The sequence below is a fragment of the Apaloderma vittatum genome, unplaced genomic scaffold (genome assembly GCF_000703405.1).
Source record: "Apaloderma vittatum isolate BGI_N311 unplaced genomic scaffold, ASM70340v1 scaffold21568, whole genome shotgun sequence".
NCBI classification, from domain to species: Eukaryota; Metazoa; Chordata; class Aves; order Trogoniformes; family Trogonidae; genus Apaloderma; species Apaloderma vittatum.
Genome location: NW_009730977.1, coordinates 105,125 through 133,034, shown reverse-complemented (window position 1 = coordinate 133,034; position 27,910 = coordinate 105,125). Strand labels below are relative to the sequence as shown.

Genomic DNA, 27,910 nt, shown 5'->3' with positions numbered 1-27,910 from the left:
CTGCTGAAAAACACAGAGCTGTAGCCTTTGATGTAGTCGGACCTTTCTGTGTTGCCAGATGCTCTCTAGGCGTCGCTGGTGATGCAGGACTTCATGTACCACATCCAACACCTGGTGAACAGCCTTGGAGTAGTTTGCAGTAGCAGTGAGGGATTCAGAATTCCCGGGGCTCAAGGGACGCTGCAGGACATCCAGCAAGGCTTTTCCATCCTGGCTCACCTGGGTGAAGAAATAGGTCTACTTCACTGCACTGATACTTAAACATCCAATAGCTGACAGAGCACAGTCAAGCTGACTTCTCTTCTCCCCCTGCGTGTTTTCCTTATTTTAGTCAGAAAGGAAGAAAGACCTCCTAACATCTCTTTTTGACTCGTACTTACAAATTCAGCACTTGCCTTCGCTTCCCAGCGGGCCTGCTGTGCCACTCAGCAGGAGCACAGACACCACACTGCCGGGACTGAACACACGGAGACAGAGATCCCAAGACTATATTACGTTCTGACACTCGAGCCCTGAAAATTCTCGACACACACTAGTTGATGACAGGTGACATTTGCAATAGTGGGACTATTTTTGTGAGGAGGTGGCAATTTAAGAAAACCACAGATGGCAGAGTCATTCATGTTCTGTATGATAAGGGAGAGTCCTTTCTTTGTAAGACTACTAAGTATGTATATACATCGAGAAGTGTGACATTCCGATTCTGCATTTCATCCAGTGGCAGTGAAAAATAAATTAGTATATGATAGCAATTCTTCTCTTCCCCAGGAACAGCTCAGAAGGATCTATAGTCTCCATTTTCAATGGGCTACAAAGTTTTCTGGCAAAGGCAAAGCCCTCTGCACATCTGTAACCTTTTTTGAGCATATCAAGACACATTTGCAGATGCAAAGGCATTTGGCCATTAAAAAACCCCACAGAATGCCAGATTTTTTAATGCCAGATTTTTTCCTGCAACATTCCTCATTTTCATACTGATAGGCAAACTGAAAAAGGGAACCATAATAACCAAACTGCTATTAAAAAGTGTTGTGCATACATCAGTTCTCTAAAAAATGGCTTTAAAAAATATTTTTCAGTTGCAGATTGTAAAGTTAAAATATTTTTTTTCAATAGAAATGGTAAGTGAAGCCACTATTGCAATTTCAGCCCACTTTTCTCTTTTCCTTCTGAAACAAACTGCAGTGAAAATGTCAAGATTTTCTGAAAAGTGTTCTTATTTCTATGTAACTACAAATGCCAATCTTGCCAAAGAATGGCTTAATGAATGTTTTTCACCTGGTAAAATTCTGAACGTTACCAGTCAAAGTTACAACACTTCTTAAGGATTTCCAAGTCTCATTTATTTCTGTATTTTTTAAGTTGCTTGTTCAGATGTAGCAAATATCCTGTAATATCCAAAACCTGTGTCTTTTGGCAAGCCATGCAACATCCCAGTCAGTTGTAGCAGTGTATATCTGGTGCATTTTTAGAGAAATCAGGAGAGCCTTTGAGATTTATACTGGCACTAACGGACTCAAGTTTCATCATATTTATGACTGTTAGGTGGGCTTAAGCAGATCCTTGGAGATTTTTTTAAATATTCAGGGCAATCTGAAATCAGATCAGGAAATAACCGGAGAGTCCATAGGGAGTGGCTTTCCATACTCAAATTCAGTTGCTTCTCGAGACCAGCTGGAACAATTTGCACGCGCTGGAGCCTTCTGGGGTCACAGAGGGAAAGGTTGTATTTGCCAACAGTAGCGGATAGTGGCGGTATGAGGGACAATTTTAGGAGGAAACACTGAGGCACGGGTGTTACCTTGGCAACATTATGGAGGTGGAATAGCTGCTAGGCTGGGAGGAGACAAGGCATACTACATCCTATTTTATCTGTGGGAAGATTATCAGCAACAATTCAATCACGGAGAACAGGAAACTAAGGCTATGCACACACTGGTAGCAGCTTATTAGATCAGGAACTCACTCTTCGCATTGGATAAATCCAACTGTGTGGATTCACAATTTTCCTGTTACTGGTCTTTGGGCTTACAGCTGGTCTGGATCTGTCCCTGGGTGGTGTTTTTAGCATAGTCCCTGCTGATTTACACTGACAGAAATCACAGCAGAATCAGGAACAATAAGGTTTCCGAAGTTTACCAGTAAGAGATATGTGGTTGCACAGACAAAATGACAAACATGCTTTACTCGGAACAACTTTCCTGGCAGCTTTGTGCCATAACATAGACCTGTTCACACCTACATCAGCCCAAGTGCAGGCCCTGCATGTCAGTATTTTGCCTCCCAGAGGTATAATCCTGCAATTCTTCCATTTTGAGGGGTCAAGTCCTTGAGTGAAATATTCTGTATGTTAATTATGACTCATCCAAACACCAGTCTAAATTCAGGCTAAGTTGTCCTACAAAAATAGTGCTCTTCCAGAGCTGAGTAGTGAGTACAACAGGGCCTTTACAATAACAAGTCTCGGTGTAGGACAAATGCAGAATAAAAAGATTCTTTCAAAGGCAACAGCTTGTATGCTCCTGCTTTGTCGGAAGCTGAGACAGGACAATGGTCTCCCAGATTTGTGGTGTAAGGGAAGAGTAAGTATACCTTTGCATTCTCTCTTACTCCTCTTTCTTCTATAGGATCTAGGCTCTAATCTGTTGCATGAGAATTTGTTCCTGTTGCCTGGCTAAAAACGCTCAGAGATTACAAGTTTTCATTCTTTCCTAGCCTTCCAGTTATTTTCTGCACAGAGATAAACACCTGACTTCAAGTGTTTGTGTTGTCCTGCTAATAATCTTTAACACAAATCAGAGGCTATTAGAAGTGTTCTCCTGCTCATCAGTTTACATGCTTGTCCCATCATGCTGAACTAAATACATGGCAAGAAGCACAGTGACAATCAGGTAATCAGTGGTACTCAGTACTTGCAATGATTACATACATATTCCGAGATTTCATATATTGTGCAGCTCTCAAGTTCTTTGGCTTAAAAAGTTTCTTTTCTGAAAGTATTTTTGTTGTGAATATCACTGAATTTGCAAATCAATGGGCTCAGAAGGTTTGTGCTCTTAGCTCACCACTGAACAGATTTCAGAAAGGAAGGGAACAGCTTCACAAACAGAGAAGGTACCTACTGTGCTCTTTCAGTCATTTCCATGTTCTCCTTAGAACTGCAACAATAAGTCAGGAAATCTCTTTTCCAGCGAACTTTTGAATTTTTCAAGGATTGTGCAGGGAGACAAGCATCAGCTTAGTTGCACCACTTCACTTCTATATGGACCTCCATCCAGCAGTCCCTGTAAACGTGTGCCAGTGCTGCATTTGTCAAAGTAAATCTGACCATTTCTCTCTTAATTTGAAAAGTACAGAATTGCTGCTGGACTCTCTGGGAAGGTTTAACTCACCACTTGACACAACACGTATGCACTCCTGTTATATGGCGATATTTCTGTATTTTGGCTTTGTGGTAGGAAAAGAACCAGGATGGGCAGCATGCAAATGCTTCTGTAAGAAGTTATGTGACCCTGGGTGAAGCAGAAAGTAGATTTTGTTGTGCTAGTGGAATAGTCTCCACAGATGCTGTATGCACAATAAGTTTAAATCTGTAGATATCCTTTATAGTGAGTGAGACTTCCAAATCTTTGCAAGGGCCAATTCAATTCACAGCTGATGCCACCTGTGAAACAGCTACAGTTTGTGCTAGGAGAAAAAATAAACTTTTTCCCCAGAACAAATATATTGTGCCTCTATGAACAGACAGTAAAGCACAGTTAATCAAGCCACAGTGAACAAGATGCTGTTGCCATCAACCAGGCTTAAGCCTGACTAAAGAAAACCTTTCTCTTCCTCCCTCCTTATCTTTACCAAATCATTACAGTCCTCAGTAAGGGTGTCCCAAGTTTGTCTGCTGCTCTTCATGCACTAAAAATATTGGTGGAGCAACACATGCACCCTGGCTAGAGACATCTGGAGGAATACTTTTACAAGAGGGTAATCTGCCAAAGGCATACATCTCAGGTGTATCTCCTCCCTCCAGCACTGTTCTACCCAAAGTGAAAGCAAGAGCACCACCTGATTCTCAGAAGGGAGAAGGCCTGTTGTGCTAGCAGCTTGGCTTACTGCAGGAGAGGAATGCTTAGCTGTGGATTGCGTATCAGGCCCATGATCTTTGCCTCCACTATTTCTGCGCTGCACTCAAGCACAATAAAGGAAAGGCCGCAAATAATTATGACTACAACCATGGCAAGATGGAAAAAAAAGTCTCCCTAAGATTCTTTGTGCATCTCCTCTTAGGTTCCTGAAGCAAATCTGAATCGCTTTGTTATAGTCTGTGACAGAGCAGAATAGGTCCATATATCCTAGTAAATGTTAATTAATATTCTATTAAATAGCTGAATAAAGAGGTTATTCCAGGGAATTTCAATTCTATTCCAAACCTCTTAGAATTATAGAAACAGAAATGGAGATTTTAAATGACTCTGCAGGAAAAAAAAGGAAAGAAAAATCTACAATTTTCATCCCACCATACAGAGCTCTGGGGAGCAAAACATAATTTTCTGTGGGCAAGGGGTATTATCTGGCTTGGAGAAATAGGCATGTGGATAGGAGGCAGGACTCCTAAATCTAATCCGGGCTTTTCAGCTCACCATGTAGCTGTGGAAAAAGGGATGAACATTTCTGAAATTACAGACTGTAATCTTTCTGGCAATTCTAGATACTGTTTACAGATGTACTTATTAGTAAAATAACATAGAAATTATTTAAACAGCTGTGTCCGTGACAATGTGTAGCTTTCTGAGGAAGCATCGGAAAAAGCAATATGCATGTTGAAGGTTGCTTTTCTTAATAGGTTTTGAACGACTTCTCATTTTACAAAAAACAAGTTTGGGGCAGATAAACAAAACGCCAGCCTCAAACATTATTATTTTTTATTTAATCCCAATCTGACTTAATTTTCAGAAATAATTTTTAAATGCTGTTAAGAAAGCCCCCTTAGTTTCAGTTAAGTATAAATGTATAAAATTCAGAGTCGCAACTAAAGATCAGCTTGACTATTCTATGTTTACTCATACAATCTGCTGCTCCTGAGAAGCCTAAGTATTGAATAAGCAATTGCCCTCTGTGACTACGACCCAGACATGCTCACTTTTATTGACTATTCTGGAATTTTTTGCAGGTATGTTCAGAAAGTAAGAGATTGCTATCTGACATTCCTTACATTCATCATCAAGGTGTCTGCCCAGATTGTCCTGTTATGGCCTTGCAAGAAGATTACTGGGAGTCACCAGAATCCTAGAACCTGGGATTAGGTCTGACTCCTTTTTTGAAAAAGTTGCAGCAATGGAAAGCAAATGTATCTTATTTAGAAAAGCTAAGCTGGTAAATTCAGTCGAATACTTGCGTTCTTCTCTGGGAAGTACATACCTCTGTGTAGGCCTGTGTTACTTGTTCATACAGGGTCTGATGATGATGGATGGCCAGTTCCAGGTCTTGCATTTCTGAGGGGAGGCCTCCTTCGCTGCACATTTTACACCAGGCATCCACACCTGAAAGGAACTGAAATAATTCCGAGAACAATGAGCAACAGTGACACAGAACAACAAGTCACCAACATCAGAAAACTTTGTTTGCACAGTGCCACAGACGACTGCACCACAGACTGAGGAATACGTAACAGTTATAAAGGAGTCCTTTTGGGCAGCCTGTAACAGTACGTTCCTGTCACCTCCCCAGTGCTTGAAGAACATCTAGATCCGAAAGAATGTTTTTTGTTTCTTCTGGATTAAAAACAAATGCTCCCTTAACCAGCCTTAGAAAGCACCCATTCTAAGACTCTTTGTATACCACGCAGGGAGGCTGCAACACTGCATTCTAAAAAAGGAGACTACAACATGTTTAAAAAAAACCATCAAGGTGAAGCACAAAAGGACACAGTTACAGCTCCAGCTGTATTTGGCACTGTCTCAATTGTCAGTCTTCCTCAGTTCCTTACCTGTTCTTAACACTACTAATTTGGGCAAGAAAAAACTCCCACTAAAATCAATGCTGACATTCATTTCAGTCAAAAACCAGCCAGTCTGTATTCAAGCAGTTTCCAACCCAGGGCCAGCTCAGCGGGATTGCTGAGAGGACACCAAGGTTTTAAACCCCTGGGTCACACATTTGATTCTGGCCCAGGTTAGAAGTGATCAGATACCATTACCATCTGACGGCTGCTTAGCAGCCAATGGAAAATGAGCTGCTGGTCTCAGTCCAGTTCCTGCTGGGCAGACATGCACAAGAAGGGGAAAAAAAAAAATCATTGCCATTGCAATTGATATGGTTTAGCACCTTGGTTGGAAGCCTTAACAGACAGAAACTGAATGGCTTTGGGGAGCAGAGGGATGGAAAAAAAGAAATATTTTTACACTCTTAAAGGCCTCCAGAGCAGTTCTGATTCACTCTGGCCAAACAAATCGGGGAGGCTCTCCTGGGTGCTGCCTTTTTTTTAAAAAGAAAAGAGGAATTTAGTCTTTAAGGTTCCCATCTCATTTTTCTTTTAAGCGGGGTTTATTTCAATGACATAGCTCACATGTTCATATTTTGTCCATACTAACCACCTAATGCCACCTCATTGCGTCTCATTAATATTTTCCCTTCTTCCATCTTTCTGGTGAACTGACCTGCCATACTTTGGGACTATTTATAAAAAAGAACAGCTAATTATAAGACAGATGGAGTGCCCTGTAGGGTGAATGTACAATGCCACAAAACCACCCCCAGTATCACAGCTTTATCCACTCCTGAAGTGTTCACCTGTGGCTTATTAGTAAAGCACTCACTCCTAGCATGAAGAGCTGTGTGATTCAAAACAAAGAATTCCAATTCAGGTCTGGCTCTGGCATCAGCATCCATTTTTACTAGCAGGGCAAAGCTATTCACCATGCTGCTGTGTAATCAAGGCTATAAAATGTTTGCATTGTAAACATTTCTTTTCAGTGCACAAAGATTCAGTGACAAAGACAAATTCCTAAATGTTCACGTCTACAAAGTACAAATCCACCAGTGACAACTGTGCTTTCTAGAAGGCTGGCTGCAAGGATGGCAGCTTCTCTTGTGTTGGTTTGACTCCTGATCTGTTGAGTCTCTTAAGATGAAATCTCCAAGCACCCTTGTATAAAGTTACAGCCATCACATTTTGTGCCAAGGTAGTGGAATTCACATAATTTCCTACACAGTTTTAAGAGCACATTGTTGAGATCAATCGCTTTTGGGGCTGTCAAATGAACATCTTGGTCGAAACAGTGAACAAAAGACCTTTACGCCTTATAGGCCAGAGTTCCTGCTGCTAGACTCACACTGTTACCAAAACTGCTGAATTCTACTAATTTCAGTATAACCTTTCATTGTCATGTTACACACATACCGCTGTATCGCCAGACTACGATTTGCATGGTAAGTGGGAGAAGGCTCAAGAAGATCTTGTGCAGATAAGCACAATTCTACCTTGTTGTCTCACACTCACCTTTGTTTTGTGTATCTATTCCACATAGACAATGTCACACCAACAATTACATCAGTATTGTCACTTCTGCCACTAGCAGGAGCAGTTCACATCACCTGTTCTGGAAAGTTTCAAGAAGTGCAGCCTGTCAGGGGTTTACCACCATACCCTGACACAGCGCAGAATGGGCTGTGCTGTGTGTGTAGATTCATGTAGGGTGAGCACATCTTTTTTCAAGGATTTTTGCAAAGTGTTAATTGATAGCATAAGACTATTGATTTGGGTATTTTTTTTAAAGCAGTTTTTTATTATTTGTCACACACTGTGGCAGACACAAACAACTTTATTAAGTGTAACTCTTCATGCTAGAAAGATATTCATATCACAAAATCACCATTTGACTGAGTTGAACAAAGACTCATTTAAAATTGTAAATTGCTAACTGCTAAGTTGGAACAGGAGCTGTTACTGTCTACTGGATACTCAATACCATTTAAATTAATGGCATAAATTTCTAGTTAGCCCATAAACTAGAATACCTCTTATTTGGGACATTAAAACTGCTTAAATATGATTTGAAATGACAGGCTTCAGTAATTGTCCGTGTTTTTCAAGACTTCAGGAAAGATTAAGAAAAATTTCAAATCAAAAATGTCCCAAAGGTACCTCTGACCTAATCCAAAACTAACTTTAAGGTAATGCTCTATGCTTACTTCTGACTCACAACCTACACACGTATATTGCAAATTCTGTATTTTGTCAGGAAATAATGTATTCTCAGACCGCTTCTTACTACTTTCCTCAGGACTACTATCCTGTGTTACATGGTTGCAGCAAAACACAGCTCAGACATTTTATAGTCCATATTTCTCCACATTTTTTGCTCAGTCGTAGAATCATAGAATTGACAGGGTTGGAAGGGACCTTAAAGATCATCTAGTTCCAACTCCCCTGCCATGGGCAGGGACACCTCCCACTAGATCAGGTTACTCAGAGCTCCATCCAGCCTGGCCTTGAATGCCTCCAGGGATGAGGCTTCCACCACCTCTCCCGACAACCTGTTCCAGTGTCTCACCACCCTCATAGTGAAGAACTTCTTCCTAACATCCAACCTGAATCGACCCATCTCTAGTTTTAATCCATAGCCTCTAGTCCTACCACTATCTGACATCCTAAAAAGTCCCTCACCAGCTTTCTTGCAGGCCCCCGTAAGATACTGGAAGGCCATAATAAGGTCTTCTTGGATCCTTCTTTTCTGCAGGCTGAATAACCCCAACTCTCTCAGTCTGTCTTCACAGGACAGCAGCTCCAGCCCTTTGGTCATCATCGTGGCCCTTCTCTGGATGCGTTCCAGCATGTCCGTCTCTTTCCTGTACTGTGGGCTCCAGAACTGGAGGCAATACTCCAGCTGGGGTCTCACGAGAGTGGAATAGAGGGGGAGAATCACCTCCCTCGACCTGCTGGCCACACACCTCTTGATGCTTATGGCTTGCCAGGCCTCTGTGTGGAAGCTGCAGGATAACCATGGTAGTTCTCTTAGGCCCCAGAGAAAATAAAAACAAATGGTAGTGTACTTTCATGCTCTAGAATGGCTGTGGGAAAAGATGGGAAGAAGGTGATGAAACTGTTTTCCTCAGTGACCTACAGTATCTCTCAGTACCCTGATATTTTTTTTATATTTCCTATTGTTATTTCTGTAACTTGCCTAATACAGAAGTTGTCTTGGTCTTATCCCTTTACAGATATCAAAGGCTTTTCCTTTCCTCAAATTCTTCCTCCTATTTTTCATTTCCTCTCTTTTTTATTTCCTTTCCTCAAAAAGGGCGGCTCAGGATGTGCTTAGAGAGATGTAGGCGGAGATGAGAACAGTAGTAGTCTTCCTGGTTGGGGAGTAAGATAATGTGAAACAAATGGTCAGGGGTCAGTGTTCAGAGAATGAGCACAAATATCTAGCGTGTGCATCTAACACCTACTATCCTAAATAGTAATTCTGCTTGTGCACTTCCGAGGGTAGACTCCAATCCAGAATTAGGCTGAGATCTCTCAGCTGACTGAAGACATTAGTTTGTTCATTCTAACAGGGTCCACAGAGTGAACATCTTATGAATACTTTAGTACGCTTTCAGAGATTACATCCAAGAAAGGAAGGACACCTGGTAAGTCTGGCAGTTGGTGTGCCAGAATCCCATCTGGTGTAAATCAGGACAGTTCCTTTGAAACCAGTGAGATAAGGCATGTTCTCCTATATTGTCTTGCAACTTTGAATTGCCTCAACATACCTGAAGATACAGAAGCAGATTGTCATTTGCACTAGAACATCTCCTTGCTGGCATAAGAAAGAGTGCAGGGGGAAGGGAATAGAAGAAAAAAACCCACAAAATCAAAACCCCAAGAAATCTGAAGCATGTAAATTAATGGACATTTGGGAAACACTTCCACTGAATATCTCTAGTTGCACCTTGAGATGGGCATAGAGGTTGTCTGGAGTTTAGTTTACTGGTTTTGATGAAACACATGTGCTGAAGGAAGCCTGGCAGGAGGCTAAGCTTTCTCCCTTCCTCTTCCTCTGTCTTTTCATGATGGTCTAGTACGTACAAATTGTGTTTAAAGAAATTAAGGACGACACACATGGAGGAGGAGGAGGAGGAGGAGGAGGAGGAGAAGGAGAAGAGAGGTAAGAGAGAGAAGAAAAAGGAAAAAGAAAAAGAAAAAGAAGAAGAAGAAAAAGAAAAAGAAAAAGAAAAAGAAGAAGAAGAAAAAGAAAAAGAAAAAGAAAAAGAAGAAGAAGAAAAAGAAAAAGAAAAAGAAAAAGAAGAAGAAGAAAAAGAAAAAGAAAAAGAAAAAGAAGAAGAAGAAAAAGAAAAAGAAAAAGAAAAAGAAGAAGAAGAAAAAGAAAAAGAAAAAGAAAAAGAAGAAGAAGAAAAAGAAAAAGAAAAAGAAAAAGAAGAAGAAGAAAAAGAAAAAGAAAAAGAAAAAGAAAAAGAAAAAGAAAAAGAAAAAGAAAAAGAAAAAGAAAAAGAAAAAGAAAAAGAAAAAGAAAAAGAAAAAGAAAAAAAAAAGCTCTGATCCAGGAATTCATTCAGCCGAGTTCCATTCAACGTGCCACACGTATCTGCAATAAGAGCCAGGAAAGCTATGTGATTCTGAGGCACGTGAAGACAGATGTGAGGTTCAATTCCCAACAGGGTTGACTCAGCCTTTCATCCTTCCAAGCCAGACAAATTGTATTCTGTGCAGTTTTCTGCGTGAGGTCTTTATGAAGAGACCTTGAAAAACAAGTTGCTTCCTGCTCAGCTTGCACATTACAGAGATCGTAAAGCTTTTCATAAATCTCTGTCCCAAGCCAACAACTTCCTTGCAGGCTGGAGTGTGCCAAAGGTTGAAAGATTATGGTCCCAACAGACTTGCTTCCCGTTGGCATCACAGAGAACTTCAATCAATAGGAAGGAATGAACAAAGAGACCGTAGCAGCTTATTGCACTGGAGAAGGAAAGACAATCTGCATATCAGATCAGTGTGAGGGAAGCAGGGCTACACTCCAGGAGAAACGGTTGCAAGATTACCTTTACTGACAAAACAAAGGGAGTGAAGAAAGATCTCACCCATGACAGAGGAAGAAATGGGTTTATCTACATCTTTTCTTCAGAGTTTCAACCCTTATTTGTTGTACAATAATGAAGCCCTGATTGGAGTTTAAAAAGTAATAATAATATAGTAATACTAGAGAGTCACATTTAGAATGAAAATTTATTTTAAAGACAACAGACTGAGTTATAGACCAAATCCCAAATGCCTCACTTTTTATACTGTACAGAGGTCAAATGACTAAATTATTAGCATTCAGGACTCTGCTATATCCTACCAGAATTACTAAAGCAAAGCTGAAATGTTAACCCTGGCTAATACGCATACAGAGGCCCACATTTCTTTTTTGCAGCAGTCTGAGTTTACAGGCTTCACATCGGTGCCTATCTTACACTGAATTGTCTCTCACTGTAAGTGAGGAGCAACTGCTGTTCACAATTAGCAAATTAACCTGCCTGCTTAGTAATGAGAGATCAGCTTCTGTCAGGCACCACAGACTTCAGTTCCTTATGAGGAGGTGCCAAGGCGGGACTGGGGTTTTTCAGGCTCATCCATAGAATTGCGAAGAAAAAAGACCCAAAGCTGAAAGTGATGTTAGTGTGGCTTTTTTTTCAAGTTAAGGCTGAGGCAAAATGCCCATTTTGACAGTGTTTGAAAGGTAGGAAGAAGAAGAAAAAAATCATCTCTATTGTGAGAGACAGTTCAATACAGCTTTCTGTTTTACCGCTTTTCATGCTATACTATCTCAGCAACTCGTTGTAAACTGTAGACAAGACCGACACATCAGAAAAATAGGGGATTGCTTGTAAAAAATATATAAAAAAGGGAAAACCATCTAAACCTCAAACAAACCAGAAAGAACTACTTCGTCAACACAGCTTAAACATTCTCATTGTGACTACAGACTGGATAATTTCTTTTTTTTTTTTTTAATGAACACACAATGACTTACAATTATTAACGTGAAGACTACACCTAAACACTACAGTGCCCATTGTACAGAGGTGAAGGGTATCTTAAGTGTGTCAGTCCCATCACAGCACTGAGTGTGCTTAAGCACATGAGTGACTGCCCAGTAGGGTGAGTAATTGCTCTATGCTATGGCCTGTTGTCAATAGGAAACATAAAATAAAGAAAAATCCATTATAATGCTACAGTCAGAAACAAACAGCAAATAAAACCTTTTCTGTTTGAGCTAAACTGTTCCATATGTATATTCTGGCTTATGAGACACAGTTTCTGACTTATCAGTTATCATTTCTTCTTCAGACACTTGAAGTATAGGTCATTTTATAAACATCAAGCACATCCACTTGGTAGCTTTGATATGAACTGCTTGGAAAAACAAGCACACAGCAATAGTGAAGAGAGCCCCAAAGCAGTGTTTGTTACTGGAAAATGAATGTAATCAACATATGGTCAAGGTGAACCATTGCCATTAAATGGACCTGGTTTAGGTGTAGAAAAAGCAGAAGGTTTATTCGCTGACATATTTTAAATCTTTTGCAGCTATGAAATCATGGAATAATTCTAATAGTTGTAAAAGCCACAAATCAGATTTCAGGGACATGGAAAATTTTCTTGGATGATCCTAGCTCTTTCTGAAGTCTCTACTTAGTGAGGTCTAACAAAGTTTAAGGCTATGGTGAGCACTGAACAAGTAGGTGGTGGAATTAATTCCCTAATTTTCATTAACAATAATGTGTTTGGCTCCTAGAAATTGTCTGATGGTATTGGCCTATGTCATATTTGTGAATATTCCTGAGCACACAGAACATACCACTTACACATACCATTACAGACGCATACTGTTTTCCTGGTCATAACAATCATGAATTTATCCACAGCACTGATGAAATACTAGGCAAGAGAAACAAGGCACCTTGTTACTGAACCAGTGCACTTCACTCAAAATCGGATTCATTCTTATCTCTAAGGCATAAACATATTTTCTTACCCACTCAGGGAACATCTATCAGCTTTTTGGGGAAAATGATGATATCTGATTTTGAGAAACTGATCCACCAGGAACAAGGATCTTAACCTCTCAGCCACAAGCTACCAGGCATTATCATTCTCAAAACAGCAGTGGATCATTTTGCCATTCACAAAAGCAGCTCACCTGTTCAGCCTTCTGGTGAAAGACAGCAGACATGGCTAAGATGGTGCTGCGCTCATCCAGAGCTGCAGCAAAACTCTTCCACTCTTGATCCAGCTGACTTGATATTTGTTTAATTTGCTGGGAAGCATAATGGCCTGCCTCGGAAAGCCGTGATGCAACAGACATGATCCGATTGATGTTGACATAGGCATTCTGAAAATTAAAAAGCACACATAAATAAAGAGAAGGAAGAACCGTGACCACCCTCCGTCTTCATTACACATTCCAAACACCAGCAGCTGGAGCAAAGCCGAGCAGTTCAGCGAGAGCAATCAACCACCTGCTTAAATATGCATGAATAGCAGGCGTACTACCTTCCACTAAAAATACATCCCTTGAGAATCATTTTTGTGCATCTCTGCCATTATCTAACACTGTTATCTCCCTCTCTCTCCTTGAATTTACTTATGTAAAACTAATTTGTCATACTTCAGCTATTTACTCACCTGTTAGTGCCTTCTCATTGCTTCTACCTTATTCTTGATATTTCTGTTGCATTACCTCTTATTTCTGGATGCTAAAGCCACATATTCGTAAGTGAAATGTTTGCTTTCTGTCCTTTGAGATGTCTTTGACAATCCTTTATAGATATTCAGTGTCAACAAATGGAAAAGTCTTACAGAATTTAAAAGATCTCATAAGGATATTCTACAGAAATATGTTTCCACAGAAATATCTATTAAATTATATTCTTAAACTAAAATGTTACCTTTTCTGCAGGTTATTTTAAGCTGTTCTCCAGCAGAAATATCATTTAACTATAGTCTGAATTTAGAAGGATTTAAAAAGCCTACTAAAGGAGTAATAATTTCAGTTCTTTCATAAGAATTTTCCATGATGTTTTTTATTCAGACTCGAAGCAGTGGAAGTATAGTTCTTTCTCAAACTGAACTGTGGACAGCAATGTATTTGCATTACAATACCCCCTATTCTGCATAGGAACATAAACCTGAAAATAAGTAGCCATCAGGACATCTTACGAAGATGCACCACCAAAAGAAGAACAGCTATCGTACAGATTTCTGGAATGTCATTTGATATAAACATTTCTCCTTTCTTCTTCCTCCTCACCAGAGGAAAGGGACATCCCAGAACCGGAGAAGTTTTGCTGATGTTGACTCACTGCTTGCTTGCCCCACTAAAGCATTGTAAAAAGGCTTTAGGAATTTCAGAGACTAGAATCTGTAAGACCTTTATGCACAAGGACAGACTCAGCCCTGATGATTTTAACAGTTTTACTCATGGGCAAATAATAAATCAGAGGTGGAAGTGCTTGCTGGAGCAGCCAGTGGGGGCACAAAGTGGAAAGGTATCTGCCAATCCAAACATGAAACACAACAGAGTCCTACCAAGTCAGACACGGATCCCAACTAAGGTGCGAACAGGGCAAAGTATGTCTGCGAAGTGTGTGGGATAATGATGAAGTACAGTCATCGTATCAGAAGGTGCTAAAGGAAAAAAGGATGGGGCCGCAGTCCTTACAGACACTCTGCTCTCCCTGGTAGAACCATGACTGTGACAGCTGTCACATAAATAACACAAATCTAAACCAATACCAGACTCTAAGGTTTTTGGTTTGTGGGGTTTTTCTTCCTTATCACACAGCCTTTTCTTAAAAAACTACCTTTGTCTCCAAATGGTCAGATTAATTTTAAAGAAAAAAAAATATTTATTTCAGTACAGTTAAACTCATCAAAACTGCTCTGAAGTTTAAAATATACTAAAAAAAGATATTATGATTTGGAGTTCTGACCATCAGCTGCAGTCAAACATTTCTTTGTGTCTAGGTTAAAAGCTGGAATTTTGAATCAACATTTAAGCCTTTCTTCCAGAAAGCCTACACAACTGAGCCTCAGCAAAGATCATTTTGCAACATTTCAGGTCAGCTCATCTGGTGGAAAGCAGTGTAGGATCACTGCAGTTGCTAAAGCCTGGATGCATTGCACCAAACGAAGACACGGAATTTTACTCTGTTTGAAGGAAAAGAAAAATTGCTGAAGAAGTTTTCATTTCATGTCAGAAATAGTTGCTTTCATCTTGCTTTTATTTGTTGTTTTTTTTTTCTCTGAAGACACTGCAACGCAATGAGCATGAGGGAACACAACTGTGAATTCTCTGGGTCCCTATAGCAACAGTATATAGATGTACTGACTAGTAGAAGGGTAAAGGTAAGTTTAGTTGAAATGCTGTAGATGTTCTTAGAGACTGTTTTTTATCAGGATGATTTATATATTTTTATGTCTGTTTGTTATATTTTTATACAGAGACTGAGATTTTCATGGGTGAAACGTCACTTTCCTAGATGAGAATTTTTCATGGAAGAGTACCAACCTGTCCTGTAGCCAATCCACCAACTCCACAGCTTTTCCAGCAGAAAGCAAGAGGCACTTTGGGAGTTACCTGCTCACACCTCTGTTCTTGGTGCACCAAGTGGAACTGGCTCAGGAAACAGAGACTCCTGACCTTCCCCTGGCTTCTTTCCAAGCAATAAATGGATTCAAGTGCACTATCACATGTGACGTGGTCTTCTAGTAGGTCTAACAGGTAGTGCAAAGGGGATACCTCCTACTTCTGGACACACACACTCTTCACCTCCACTTCTTCTGTCTGACCTCAGTGAAGTAGATACGTTGAAATGGGAGTTGGCCACATAAGATTTGGTCAAGGTCTCTCAGAAAAATAAGAGAGAGCAAAGACATGGCTAAAGGCCTGGAACTCAGGATAGCGCATCCTACCAGACATAACACATTTTACAGTCTCAGGACCTCTATCCAATGTCACTATTATCAGGAAAGATGGAATCTCTAGGAAAAATTGAGAAACACAGGATCTCTGTTGGGGATTGCAGTAAAGTAAAATATGGATTTAAGGCACTCCAGCATTTAGGTTCAAGAGAAAAATATTTAATTGAGCACAATCCAAAAATGTAAGATTTTTTTCCCACCCTGGAGTAGAAAATAATTGTTAACCACGTCTTTTTCACCTTTATCTGCCAATATGTAATGTTCTGAGCAATATGGAACAAAAAATCTATGCCACCAGAATTCAACTGTTGACATTTCACAAACTTAAACCTTCTTTTCCGTCTGGTTTGCTCACTTCTAAAAACTGAATTGAGATTTTTCTATGTCACTATTATATAGGTCTTTTTATCCTAATAGGAAGTAAGTAAAGAGTAACTAATGTCTGTGACTTCATTTTTCTTTTAGACTGGAAAATCTACTGCTAGCAGGTTCATAGAAAGTCTCACTTTAAATATAACCTAAGGCCTCCTATTTTTTTTCAAAACTGAGAAGTGTCCCCAGACGATTGCAAAGGATCACTGATTTATGGTTATATAGGACTACAATAGGTCAAACTATATATTAATGTCTAGAAGTAAGGGTACAAGCATTTCAGTTGACGTTCCGCTGTTGTGGCCCTAGGATATACACACTTTCTGGCTAATATATACCCTTCGCCATTGAAAAACCTCTATTTCACAAGTATTTGCAGACTTTCTAAAAAGCACTCCATATGTCAGAGTTAATTTTTCATTGACTTTGTTTCAATTTTGGAACTTTAGTCATAAAGGGGATTTTTTTACCTTCCAAAAATCACTTGGCTGGAAAACAAGAGAAAAATTTCCCCACATTTACATCAGCATCACGATATGCAGGAGTTTCTTTTAGACTTCAGGAAAGCCTTGTGCAATGCCTTGCAAGTACACATACCCCTCTTTGCCCATCAATTCTTAGTCCATTTCTGTCACGTAAACAAGGCCTTGATTCTGGTCATCAGTGCCTGTAACGCAGGTGTTCCTTGCAGTGTCAACCATCACTGCTGAAGTCCCTACCACGCGGCAGGAGAGCAGCCCTCGGTCTCAGCGATAAGCATTGACAGTAGCAGAGTTTCAACAGTGGAAAGATTTCCTACAGGGAAATACACTCATTCAGCCCTGATCATCTAGCAGGCATGCTGGGAGACCTTCCCTCTTAATTAAACCCTCCAACTCTAGCTGGAACAATACTTTCTTCTAATACATGTATAAAAAGAATACCTTACACTCACAAAAAAAGAAACGAGCCGTGAGAAGCATTAAATCTGCAAGGAACTTGGCTGTGTTCATCTCATTTCCTAGAGAACTAGCTGAGATATTGTGATAGCAAGCAGTGAAGGTTTTTGCAGATTAACTGAAGGTGAAATTTGATTGTTGAAGAGTTCTTTAAATTAAAATAAAAAATAACCAGCTTGCACCGTTACTGTGAGTCTAGAAACCATCTGTGAAATGAACCTAACATGCAAGTCCAAAGCAGAATGTTTCAGTGACAAAATAAACTCATGACATATCTTTTAAAACCTTTAAGTTTCTGTAACAGGGCTAATTATATGTAGCCTGTTGCAGAATAATATTGGATGGCATTTTAGCTCAGCCTACATACAGAAAAATACTGTTCATTTAAGATAAACGTTGGGAATTTTCAACAGGCATCATTAGCCTTTACATGATAATTGTAACGTGTTTGAGATACCTTGCGGCTTTCTTAGGGAAACATGCATCTCCATCTAGTGTCAGCCAGCCAAGTCCCCAGCAGCAGGATAGGCAGCCATGCCGGCACCGAGCCCTGCCGGTTTCATGCATGTCCCACAGAAACAGTAACGCATTCTTTAAGGAGGTTAATGGATCCAGGCATAAAAAAGTCCTGGCAAGGGAACTACGAATAATCAGTTGGAATAAATTGCACGTATGTCATGTATCTAAGTGCAGAACTACAACCAGTGTGCTTTGTGTCACGTTGAAACAATGTTTTTTTTCCTCTAGTGAATTTACTAAATTATTGAGATTACTCACAAAATACTGGAGATAAATATTCATCTTTGTGAAAAGTATTATTGCTTCAGTATAAACAACTGTGATAAAGACTAACATAATTTATTTTGAAACTGAAGTGAAAACAAGCACTGCTTTGAATCACAGAAAAAAAAATATCTATGGTCCTTGTCCGAAAGAAAAATACCACACTACAGTTTATTACCTCAAATACATGACTTCTCCACATCTCACATTGTTCATTTAAAAGAAAGAATTTTTATCGTAACAAAACAGAGTAACAAATTGTTTTTCTGAGGAGCTTTGGTCACAGCATGCCTATGGAGACATATAGAAAGATCGTGACAAACGGCATGACCCAATAAATATTTGGAGAGTGTATTTTCTAGAGGAACTGAAGAAAATATTTTGACTATTATTAGTTATGCCAGGCTTAAAGGACACTTGGCATAGTGTAAAGGATAAAAAACAAACAAACAAGACAAAATCACAAAATCACCTAGACTGGAAAAGACTTTGTAAAATGCTTGATGAACTTGATGAACTTTATGAGCTTGAAGGCTCATCAGGTATGAATCTGATATGAAGGCTACAAACGTCTTAATTTATTAAAACTCATCAGAATCTTAAGTTCTTGGACTTTGGTGGGTCACAATACTCTACCTGGGACTGCAAATAGATCTGAGGTTAATAACCTCCACATTCTCCAGTTGCTAAAGATTCCTGTCATTTTCTTCTTGCAGCCAAGGGTATTACATCAAGCGACAGAGGAACACTGGATAATAAACACAAAGGAGTACATAGCTAATAGTAAATTCACTAGAGCTATAGCTTTCTCTCTTAAAACCTTCTGAACTAACATTACTCAATCCTAATCCTTAACTTCACAACTATTTATTAGCAGGTAATTTAATGCAAGAAGATTCGTGATGTGCAAAAGTAATTTATGTATATAAATACTGTAGGAGAAGAGCCTTTGGCAACAGACTGCAAGGCAAAGACCATTTCTTGCTTTGAAAGTGTACAGCACCCAGAATAGTGACCTAAACCTCCTACTCAGATAATATGCACAGCCTCCAACAGAACTTAAATGATAGCATGAACAACTGAACTAAGATGTTGCTATAAGACAGCTGAAAGAAGGCAGTCATGCAGTAGCAATCACACAATTATGTATTTCTAACATCATTGTAATTTTGTTAAAGAAAACTACACCAGATTAAAAAAATCCAAACAACAAGCAAAACTCACACATCAGACTGTACATCAGAAAACCTGGAAAAACATAATCTTGTGTATCTTGCTTCAAGAAACTACAGTTAGCTGTGGTGGTTCTTTCCCACTAGCTTTCCTTTTACCAGCAAGATTCTCCTTCACTGAAGTGTTACATGGGAAGCAGACCTGACCCATATTTCCAGCCCCAATAACCAAAGCATGGCTCAGACTGCTGTGTAGGCTTGGGGTATGTCATGTCCTACCACCACATTCAAAGCCATCAGCCAACTTTCTCCATTTGTGCTTTGTTCAATAAGTTGATCTGTCCTGAGTCCATTGCTGGATCACTGGCTCTTGCCATGAACAAATGCGGAGAATTCACCTTTACTAGAGTGTCTTCACAGAGGCGTGCACAGAGTTCTGTGTGCCAAGAGACATCTACCACAGGAGCCTGGCTGTGGCCAGGAAAGGGTCATTTCAGTTTCAATCTCCTCTTGCTCTTCCTGCACGCTTTACCACAAATGGAGCAACTAGTATGCAGCCCAATACCCTGATGCAGCACGCCGATGTCTCTCTCCTGCATACTAACACAATACTGACTTTTGGGGACACCAGCAGTCACTTCATGTTTTTCTAGCAAAGAAACTAATCTATCTGAAAAAAAGAGCATTATGGACAGCAGCAGTATAGTGACATAAGAATAGCAGCTCCAGGTTAGTTCAAGTAGCTGGCAGCTTAAGGTTATTACCCTTTTCCCACTGTTTTCCACATGTCCTTTCAGCTTGATATATCCGCATGTCTGCTACTCCAAAAATAGGATGCCCAGCTCTCTGCAAGACAGCAGGCCTGTTTAATTCCACAAACCAACCTTGCCAGGCTATAAAACTCACCTCAAAAAAAGAAAGAAGCACGTAGTCTTGAGTTGCATCTGTATTCTGAAACATTTCTAGAATTGTTTTTATCCTGACTTTGCCATACTGCCAATAATGATACCTCAACTCCTTATGTAGTCTCTCTACAACAACTGAAATCTGATGAAGAATTACTCTTTTAAAAATACCTACTGAGAGAGCATATTACAAGATTTTTTTAAAATAGTTGAAAATAGAAATCTAAGTTGAATGAAAAAACCAAAAGCAAGACATCACCCCATCATCAGTGGGGACTCTAGGTCTAAAATTCAGCTAAAGTTAAAAGAAAAGTAGCATATGAGAAATGATAAACAGGTACACTGCTCTCTGAGCTATATTTCTATAAGGAGGATTATCTGAGAACACATATGTTCATTACATTGTGAGGTTCTTCCAGTCACGTATTTTGGACCAATTAGTAAGAGTGGAACTGAGTACCATCTCTCATCATATGCTGTAAGTTAAAGGTGCCCACCATTAATGTCCTTTCTCATAGATCCTCTATGCAAAAGAGGTGGAGGAGACAAATATCTCTTCCCAAGTTTAGCTCCCAGTTATTTTAAGAAAATAACACCAAATGGTACCGCAAAAGGGAGATCCTCCAGCTTGACTCTTCTAAATGGTGTTTTCTGAAGAATTATGATCAACTTCACGCCTTTCATAAGTCAAATGACTTTTAATGTGCTAACCTCGAGGACACGTTATTTGCTAGGATTCTGTGAGCAGCAGTGTTATATGCAGGCTGTGCTATCCTGTATTTTGCTAGATAGCTTTGTGATGGCAAGTTTAACAATCAGGTGTCTGGAGCCTGTTTTTCAGTGCTCCTTTCAGTTACAATCCAAATAAATACATTAACAGACCTTACAAACATTTCTCATCATCCACTGTTGTGCAATGCCCTAGTGAGGCACAGTGCTTTAGTGAGGAATAGCTATGTAGGTGAAAATGGTGGGTGGAATTTAGGTCAGAGAAGCTAATTACCTGATCTGGAACTTGGCCAGAATACCAGGGTTAACACCTGTAATCTTATCGAACCAGTGTGTGGTCTTTAATGACCTCAGGTAGTCAGGATGTCTTTTTCACATTTCAGACAGCTGCTCTTAGCAGCTATGCCCTTGGGTGGCATAGTAGGATGTGGCTCTCCAGGGACTTACACCACCACCTTCAACGTCAATCACCACCTTTGAGGTGACAGCCCCAGTGAAACTCTAATCTGACCGCACACAGCAGGAAGAGGTACACCTGTAGGAATTGGTTTACTCGGAGTAATCTTTTGTGTAGTTGACAGAGCATTCAGAGCGGGCTCATCTCTGCCTTGTGCAATCACAGTAGGGGGTATGCACACATTTTTCTAACCCAGTGCAACAATCAAAACATCAATACATCCTATCCTCATTTCGGTGGTGAAAGCAGAGCAATTTCCAGAACAAATACCTTATGCCTGGAAAGAATAAGAAAGTGAGCAAAGCACTTATAAATGTCTAATGATGTTGGGTTTTTTTGGTTTTTTTTTTGTTTTGTTTTTTTTTGTAAAAATAAGGTAAAATGAGCTACATTCAAAAAGGCTGACCGATTAAGTACTGAAAAAGTCAAAATCACACTGTGGCCAAAACTGACAGCTTGATTAGTCTCTCTTTTTCAAGGTTTTGAAAAGTACCTTAGCAGGGTGTGGGGGAAGAAGCATAAATTATTAAGGTGTCATCTACAGTTCTCATTAATTCACTGTCAAAGAAATGTCTAAAACTTTAAAAATATTGTATTTGTTCTCTAAAACGCAAATAGACTCCACAGGACTGTGCTGTTTGTAAGTCGAGGAAATAATCATGTATCTGGGCCCCTCACTGTAAGAAAGATCTTGAGGTGCTGCAGCGGGTCCAGAGGAGAGCAACGAGGCTGGGGAAGGGACTGGAGGGAAAGTCCTGGGAGGAGAGGCTGAGGGAGCTGGGGGTGTTTAGCCTGGAGAAGAGGAGACTCAGGGGGGACCTTATCACTCTACAACTGCCTGAAGGGAGGGTGTAGTCAGGTGGGGTCGGGCTCTTCTCCCAGGCAACCAGTGACAGGAAGAGAGGACACAGCCTGAAACTGCGTCAGGGGGGCTTAAGTTAAATATCAGGAAACTCTTCCTCATGAAGAGGGTGATCAGGCATTGGAATGCACTGCCCAGGGAAGTGGTGGAGTCACCGTCCCTGAAGGTGTTTAAGGAAAGGCTGGATGTGGCACTTAGGGCTGTGGTCTAGCCAGAGTGATTCTATGATCAGTGTCTGAATGGACAGAGCCACACTCTGCTTCCCAGACAGAGGGCTGCTGCCACAGCCTAGCCTGGCCTTCCTTACTTCACCTCTTACAGGTCCACAGTGCTCTCTGAACTGGAGATGGCCTCATGTGCTAGCCCCTTCCTCACTCACACACTCACACACGGACCCACTGTTCACATCACGCCCTCAACTCACCATGGAATTCATGGCAAAGTGATTGTGCTGCGTCTGTAGGTCAAGGGCATGTTGGTAGCTCACGCCAATCTCCGTGTGACTTTGCAGGAACAATTCTTTGTTGTGGCTGATCCAGTCAAACATCTAGGATTATTCACACAGGACAGAGGGAAAAAAAAAGGTGTTAGATAGGGATCAAAAAGATGAGACAGTGCAAAATATAAACCCCCCCACATTTCTGAGACAAATGTATATGCAACACAGACAAAAAACCCCCAAACAACTCATCTACATTCCTCATCAAAATAAGCTGTTGTTGAGCAATGGAAGCATTAAGTTATCACTATATTTCATTATTAACAGTATGATAGCTCAGGAAACATAATTCACAAAGCATGTTCTTCATTAAGCTGATCCCATAGTCTTTTTTTATAAGTAATGGGAATTTCACATATAGAAAGATGGCAGCTGAGGGTTGCTTCACTGATCGAAGATGTAGCAGTTCATAAGCACCCTTAATCTAGAAATGGAACAAAAATTCCATAAATATTATTGATGCAATCTTTTTGCCTCCCCCCTTTCTTTTTAGTCTATACAAATGTTACATTCAGATAGCCAGTTGATTTTCTACACTTACACTTCCTTAATTTTTCCAATTCCAAAGCCAGAACCCAGTCTACCTTCCACTTACTAGTTTTGGGATGAAGAGAGAAAGTATTTTATTAATATCTGTAAAGAGTACACATTTCAACTTCTTTCACTTCCAGATGTATTTACAAGCAAAATCGATCATTCAGTACTTCAGAAACAGATAGAAATATATTGAATAAAGCTGATGAAAGTCATTATTTGTTAGCATGTTAAGGTGACACTTCAATCTGCAGTGTGTTTGTTCATTATCAGCTGTCACAAGTCAGCTAGGAGCTAGTGTGCTTATGCTTTGGCTTGTCCTGTGTTGTGTTGGAGACTAAGTGCATTCAAAGTGAGAACCTTTCATACTTTACTCCTGCCTACAGCTCTGCAGGCATTACAGTCTCAGATTTCTTCCTTCCTGCAAACATTTTTGTTACAGAATCTGTTCAAACCATGTCCTCTCGTCCCCATCCCAATACGCTGGGGAACTGTCCATTAATAAGGACTCTTGCATAATATAAACACCCAAGTGATTAATTCATTAGAAGAAAAGAAAAACTAATCATAGAAGCAGTGGAGGTCAGGTCACTACAGTCCTTGGTGTTAGAGAAAGTATTTTAGGGTGAAAAGGCAAGCGATACAGCTTCTAAGCAATCACCTTACAGTCAAAGGATCAATCCATATCTTTGTTATAACATCTACATGTTCTCCAGTCAAGAGGGGTTTTGTCGTTCAGCACCAAACTACAATTTTTGATCTGTGACAGTTGAAGAGCACTCAGAGCCCCCTGCTCAGCCCCTGTATGTTGCTGTAGTTTCTTGGGGTCAGTTCCCTGTTCCCTGCAGAGATGGTGCTCCTACGAGTAGAGAAAACACCTTGTACGGGTCAAGTGAGATGCCTGCAAGGAACTCAGTATTTCGTGCTGAGTACTTGATTCTGCATGGGAGTGCGCTGCTTTATGCAGGAGATCTGCAGAAACACTACTGAATATCCCTTTGATCGAAAGGCAAATAAACATTGCAAGTGCTCCAATGCCACCAGACACACTATGTTGACTGGGTCCCAAAAAATTGTCATAAGCTTTTGACTTCTTAATCTCATATTTATGAAAATATACTTGCGAGTACGGAGTCTATAATAGCTTGTATTTTATGTTGATGAGTAGTCTTAAAGACTAAATTTAGTTCAAATCACAATGATGAAAGTCCAAAACAATATTGACCATTACTTTCTCACTTATACCCATGAACTGATAAAAATTAGGCTTATCCCCTTTTTTTCAGAAAATATAAATAATTAGACTTTTTTCAAGGATCGGATGTCAAGGGTTTCAAACATTAATGCCAATTAAACAGAATGAAACAACCCACTATAACCTGAAAAGACATCTAAAGCTTTCTCATTGGATTCCTTTTTCTCACTTTTTAAAAATTTAATAAGCAACATTAGAACAAATTAATTTGCCACGCTTGTGGGCTTAAAGGAAAAAAAAAGCAGCCATAAAGCCAAAAAAGACAGAAAAATTCCATAACAGCAAAGTTCATGTCTCAACAGCAAGATTTTACATCTCTGCTGAGAAACCAACACAGATTTCTTGTAAGCAGATACATGTTCGATGTGAACATTTTTTAATGTTTTAAACAATCTAAAGACGTTCAGGGAGAAGAAAACTGGCAGCAATCCACTAAAAATAAACAGTAAATCTAATATTTTGTGCTCAGCAAAGCCGAATCAGGATCTTTTTAAGACAAGTAATTTAAACTAGCAATCTATTATTCTGTGGATAGGGAGCATTTCCTCCATCTAATCTATACACATATTATTGGATGAGAATCTAGGTTAAGTTAAACCATGCTTCTGCCTTTTAAAATAAAATAATAAACTATCAAGGAAAAAAAAAAGGAAATTTAAGAGATGATTAATCTTTTTGTCTTGTTTAATCAACTGAAATGCACAATAGCAGTTGAAAGGATGACCTTCAAGAATTTTGCACAACAGACTTCAGTGCTGCGATCTGTACCATCTTCCAAAACAGTATGTTTTTTAAACTTCTATTCATGGTCAATAACAGATGTTGGAAGAGACTCACTGTCAGTTAAGACTTTGAATCTATTATACTCTTCATAAAAAATTACTTTGGTTTCAGCTGGCCTATGCCCATAGCAAATTATCCCCCATCAATATGGTCTAGAGTCTCTCCCTGACTCTCTCAGCTCTCAATTGAAAGCCCAGAGAATGAAGAGTTGTGAGTTTCATGTGGCTCTGAGCAAGAAGAAAATAAAGCAAGATGCGCAGAGTAAAAAGATGCTGATTCACTATGTTCTAAAGTAGGGTCAGTGATGCACTTTGCTGTAATAGTTTTCATTGTTCTGGAGTCTTAATGAATAATAAGCAGTATTTACCAACACTCTTGCTTTACACAGCAACCAGGGCTTTGCAAGACTCACCCATCTACTTTATGCAGTGCATTACTATATCCGAGATACACAAAAAGTTCCGGAGGAACTGGTACCTCTGCATGGCACAGACCAGTGCAGTGTGGAAATAATAGCTTGACCCTCAAAGCCAGCACAGTCTGGGCACAGTATTGCTTGGATTTGCCTACATTGCTTTGGATTCCAGGGCCGGACCCTTCAGAGACTTCTCAAGCATATCCGCTTGACGCTTCCTTAACTGTAGACATTTTACCAAGAACTCAGCAGAGAATATTGGGTTTTCTTTGTTGCACAGATATGGCAACATGAAAAATCTTTATGCTCTCACCCTCCTAACCAAGGTTACATGAAAACAATAAGTATCACACAGTTTCACAGATCATGAGATTAGTTTAACAACGGTGGAACTTAAATAAATAAATAAATAAATACACAAACCTGGGATCGAATGGCCTTTTGAGATCTAACAGATTGTGTTTTCAAACTTTTCTTTTAGACCACAAAGACTAAAGTGGACTTCAACAATTTTCTCATAATAATATGACTGAAAGTTGAGTCTCTGAAAATACCAGATGTTGGGTGACTCATGATAGTGCTGTGAGAGTTTGCAATGTGTGGCCAGAAGGTTTCAATACAAAGGTCTGTCAACGTTGTCTAGCCTGGCCCACATTACTATCAATATTTCCTGAAATCTTTCAAGTTAAACTTGTTTTCCACATGAGAAACACTGATGCTTCCTGTGATCCCAAAGTGGATGCCTAGCTTGCTTAATTAAAGCACACCATGAAGGATGTGAGCGAGGCAATGAGGACTATGGCAATTTCAAGGGCTCCTGGAAAAATGTTCAAAATCCTTTGATAACTTAGTTCCCCTGTCAAAGGAATGCACTTTTAATACAGCAAATAACAGTCAGGAGAATGTGCCCTGTGAGATCAGCTTAAACCAGATACGGTGTCTGAGCTAACTGAGATTTTCCATGTCATTATAACATTTCTGTACAGCACTGTATCAACTGATCTCATCCCATTCATGAAAAAGCCTGCTCTAGCACACCTAGACTAGTGACCATCAAAAAACTAATGAATCTTTAATTATTCCTTTGGCTTAATTCTTAGCTGGAGCTGCAGTGACTGCCAGTAAGTTAATGCTTAAGTCTGCTACTCATTCCAGCAGTCATGAAGTCACACTAAGCAGGAGCACAGAATAACTAAGATTGGACATTATATCACTTGAAACATGTGAGCCAAAAGTCCTCAGTGTCTCCCAGACTGGCACCTCTCCACATTGCTGTAGATAATCTGGAGACCAATTAAGTAGTTAAGGTTCCAGTGACAGGGTAGCTGAGGGGAGGGGTTAAGTATATTTAAAACAGAAGATAAACTTTCACTGTGATCATCTCTTGTAGTCCCTGTTTCTAACAATACATAAAGGGAAGTGAATGCATATGCTGCAGAATGCTAATTGCTACAGTTAATTAAGAAAATTAGTCTTTTATGAGAGAGTCAGAAGAACTAAGAATGATCCAAAGGGTCTCCACCTGATGCTTTGCTCTAGCATCTACCCTAATGATCATACACGCACTAGTAATTATTACACATGCGGTGCTGAGGCCACTTCACTTGAGAGTTAGGGTATCAGATCACATCTCCAACATCAGCTGTGCTGGCAACAGGGAGCTCTTAACCTCATGTTTTGTTGGCATACTTGATGAGATACTAGAAAACCCAGGTTAAGTGTTAGACCGAACAGCAGGTCTCAAGCTGGTCGTGAATAAGTCCTACGGAGGGAGAACATGGCTCCATGCTTTCCCTGGATCTGTAACATCTGGCAGACCTGTGAGTATAGGGTGAGAACAGCTGTTTGAGAACAGAGAAGAAACACACAGATATGGAACACCACATATGCAGACTGTGTGCAGGCCAGCCCTACCTTAGATAAAATGAGATTTATAACATCAATTCAAATAATAACCTCTGCTCTCTGACTTTTGTCAGAGCTTGCTGAGGAGCATTAGCACTGGGTTCTGAAATAGCGGTGCAGAGCTCCACAGGACGATGTCCCCATCACACACCTGGCAGCACACCCTAGGCAAGAGGTATTGATAGGAGGATTACAGCCCTCATGGGTTTGGCAGCCAGTGAACTGAATATATTTATTAACGAAATTGTTTATACATGCTAAAAATAATAAACTTCAAATCTATCTAACGCTATGCTAGGGCTGGAATTAATTATGAACCTGCTGGTAGTAAATCATCTTC

General features: G+C 39.9%; 1 protein-coding gene across 1 annotated transcript in view; it reads right to left on the bottom strand.

Moving 5' to 3' along the window:
- LOC104278105 (kalirin-like) overlaps positions 1-27,910 on the bottom strand; it is a gene marked incomplete at its 3' end in the record, with an annotated part of 91,384 nt that overhangs the window by 618 nt on the left and 62,856 nt on the right. The window contains 4 exon segments of the mRNA XM_009874982.1: positions 5-219; positions 5,413-5,544; positions 13,179-13,370; positions 22,604-22,726. Of these exon segments, the coding sequence (XP_009873284.1) occupies positions 5-219; positions 5,413-5,544; positions 13,179-13,370; positions 22,604-22,726 (662 nt within the window).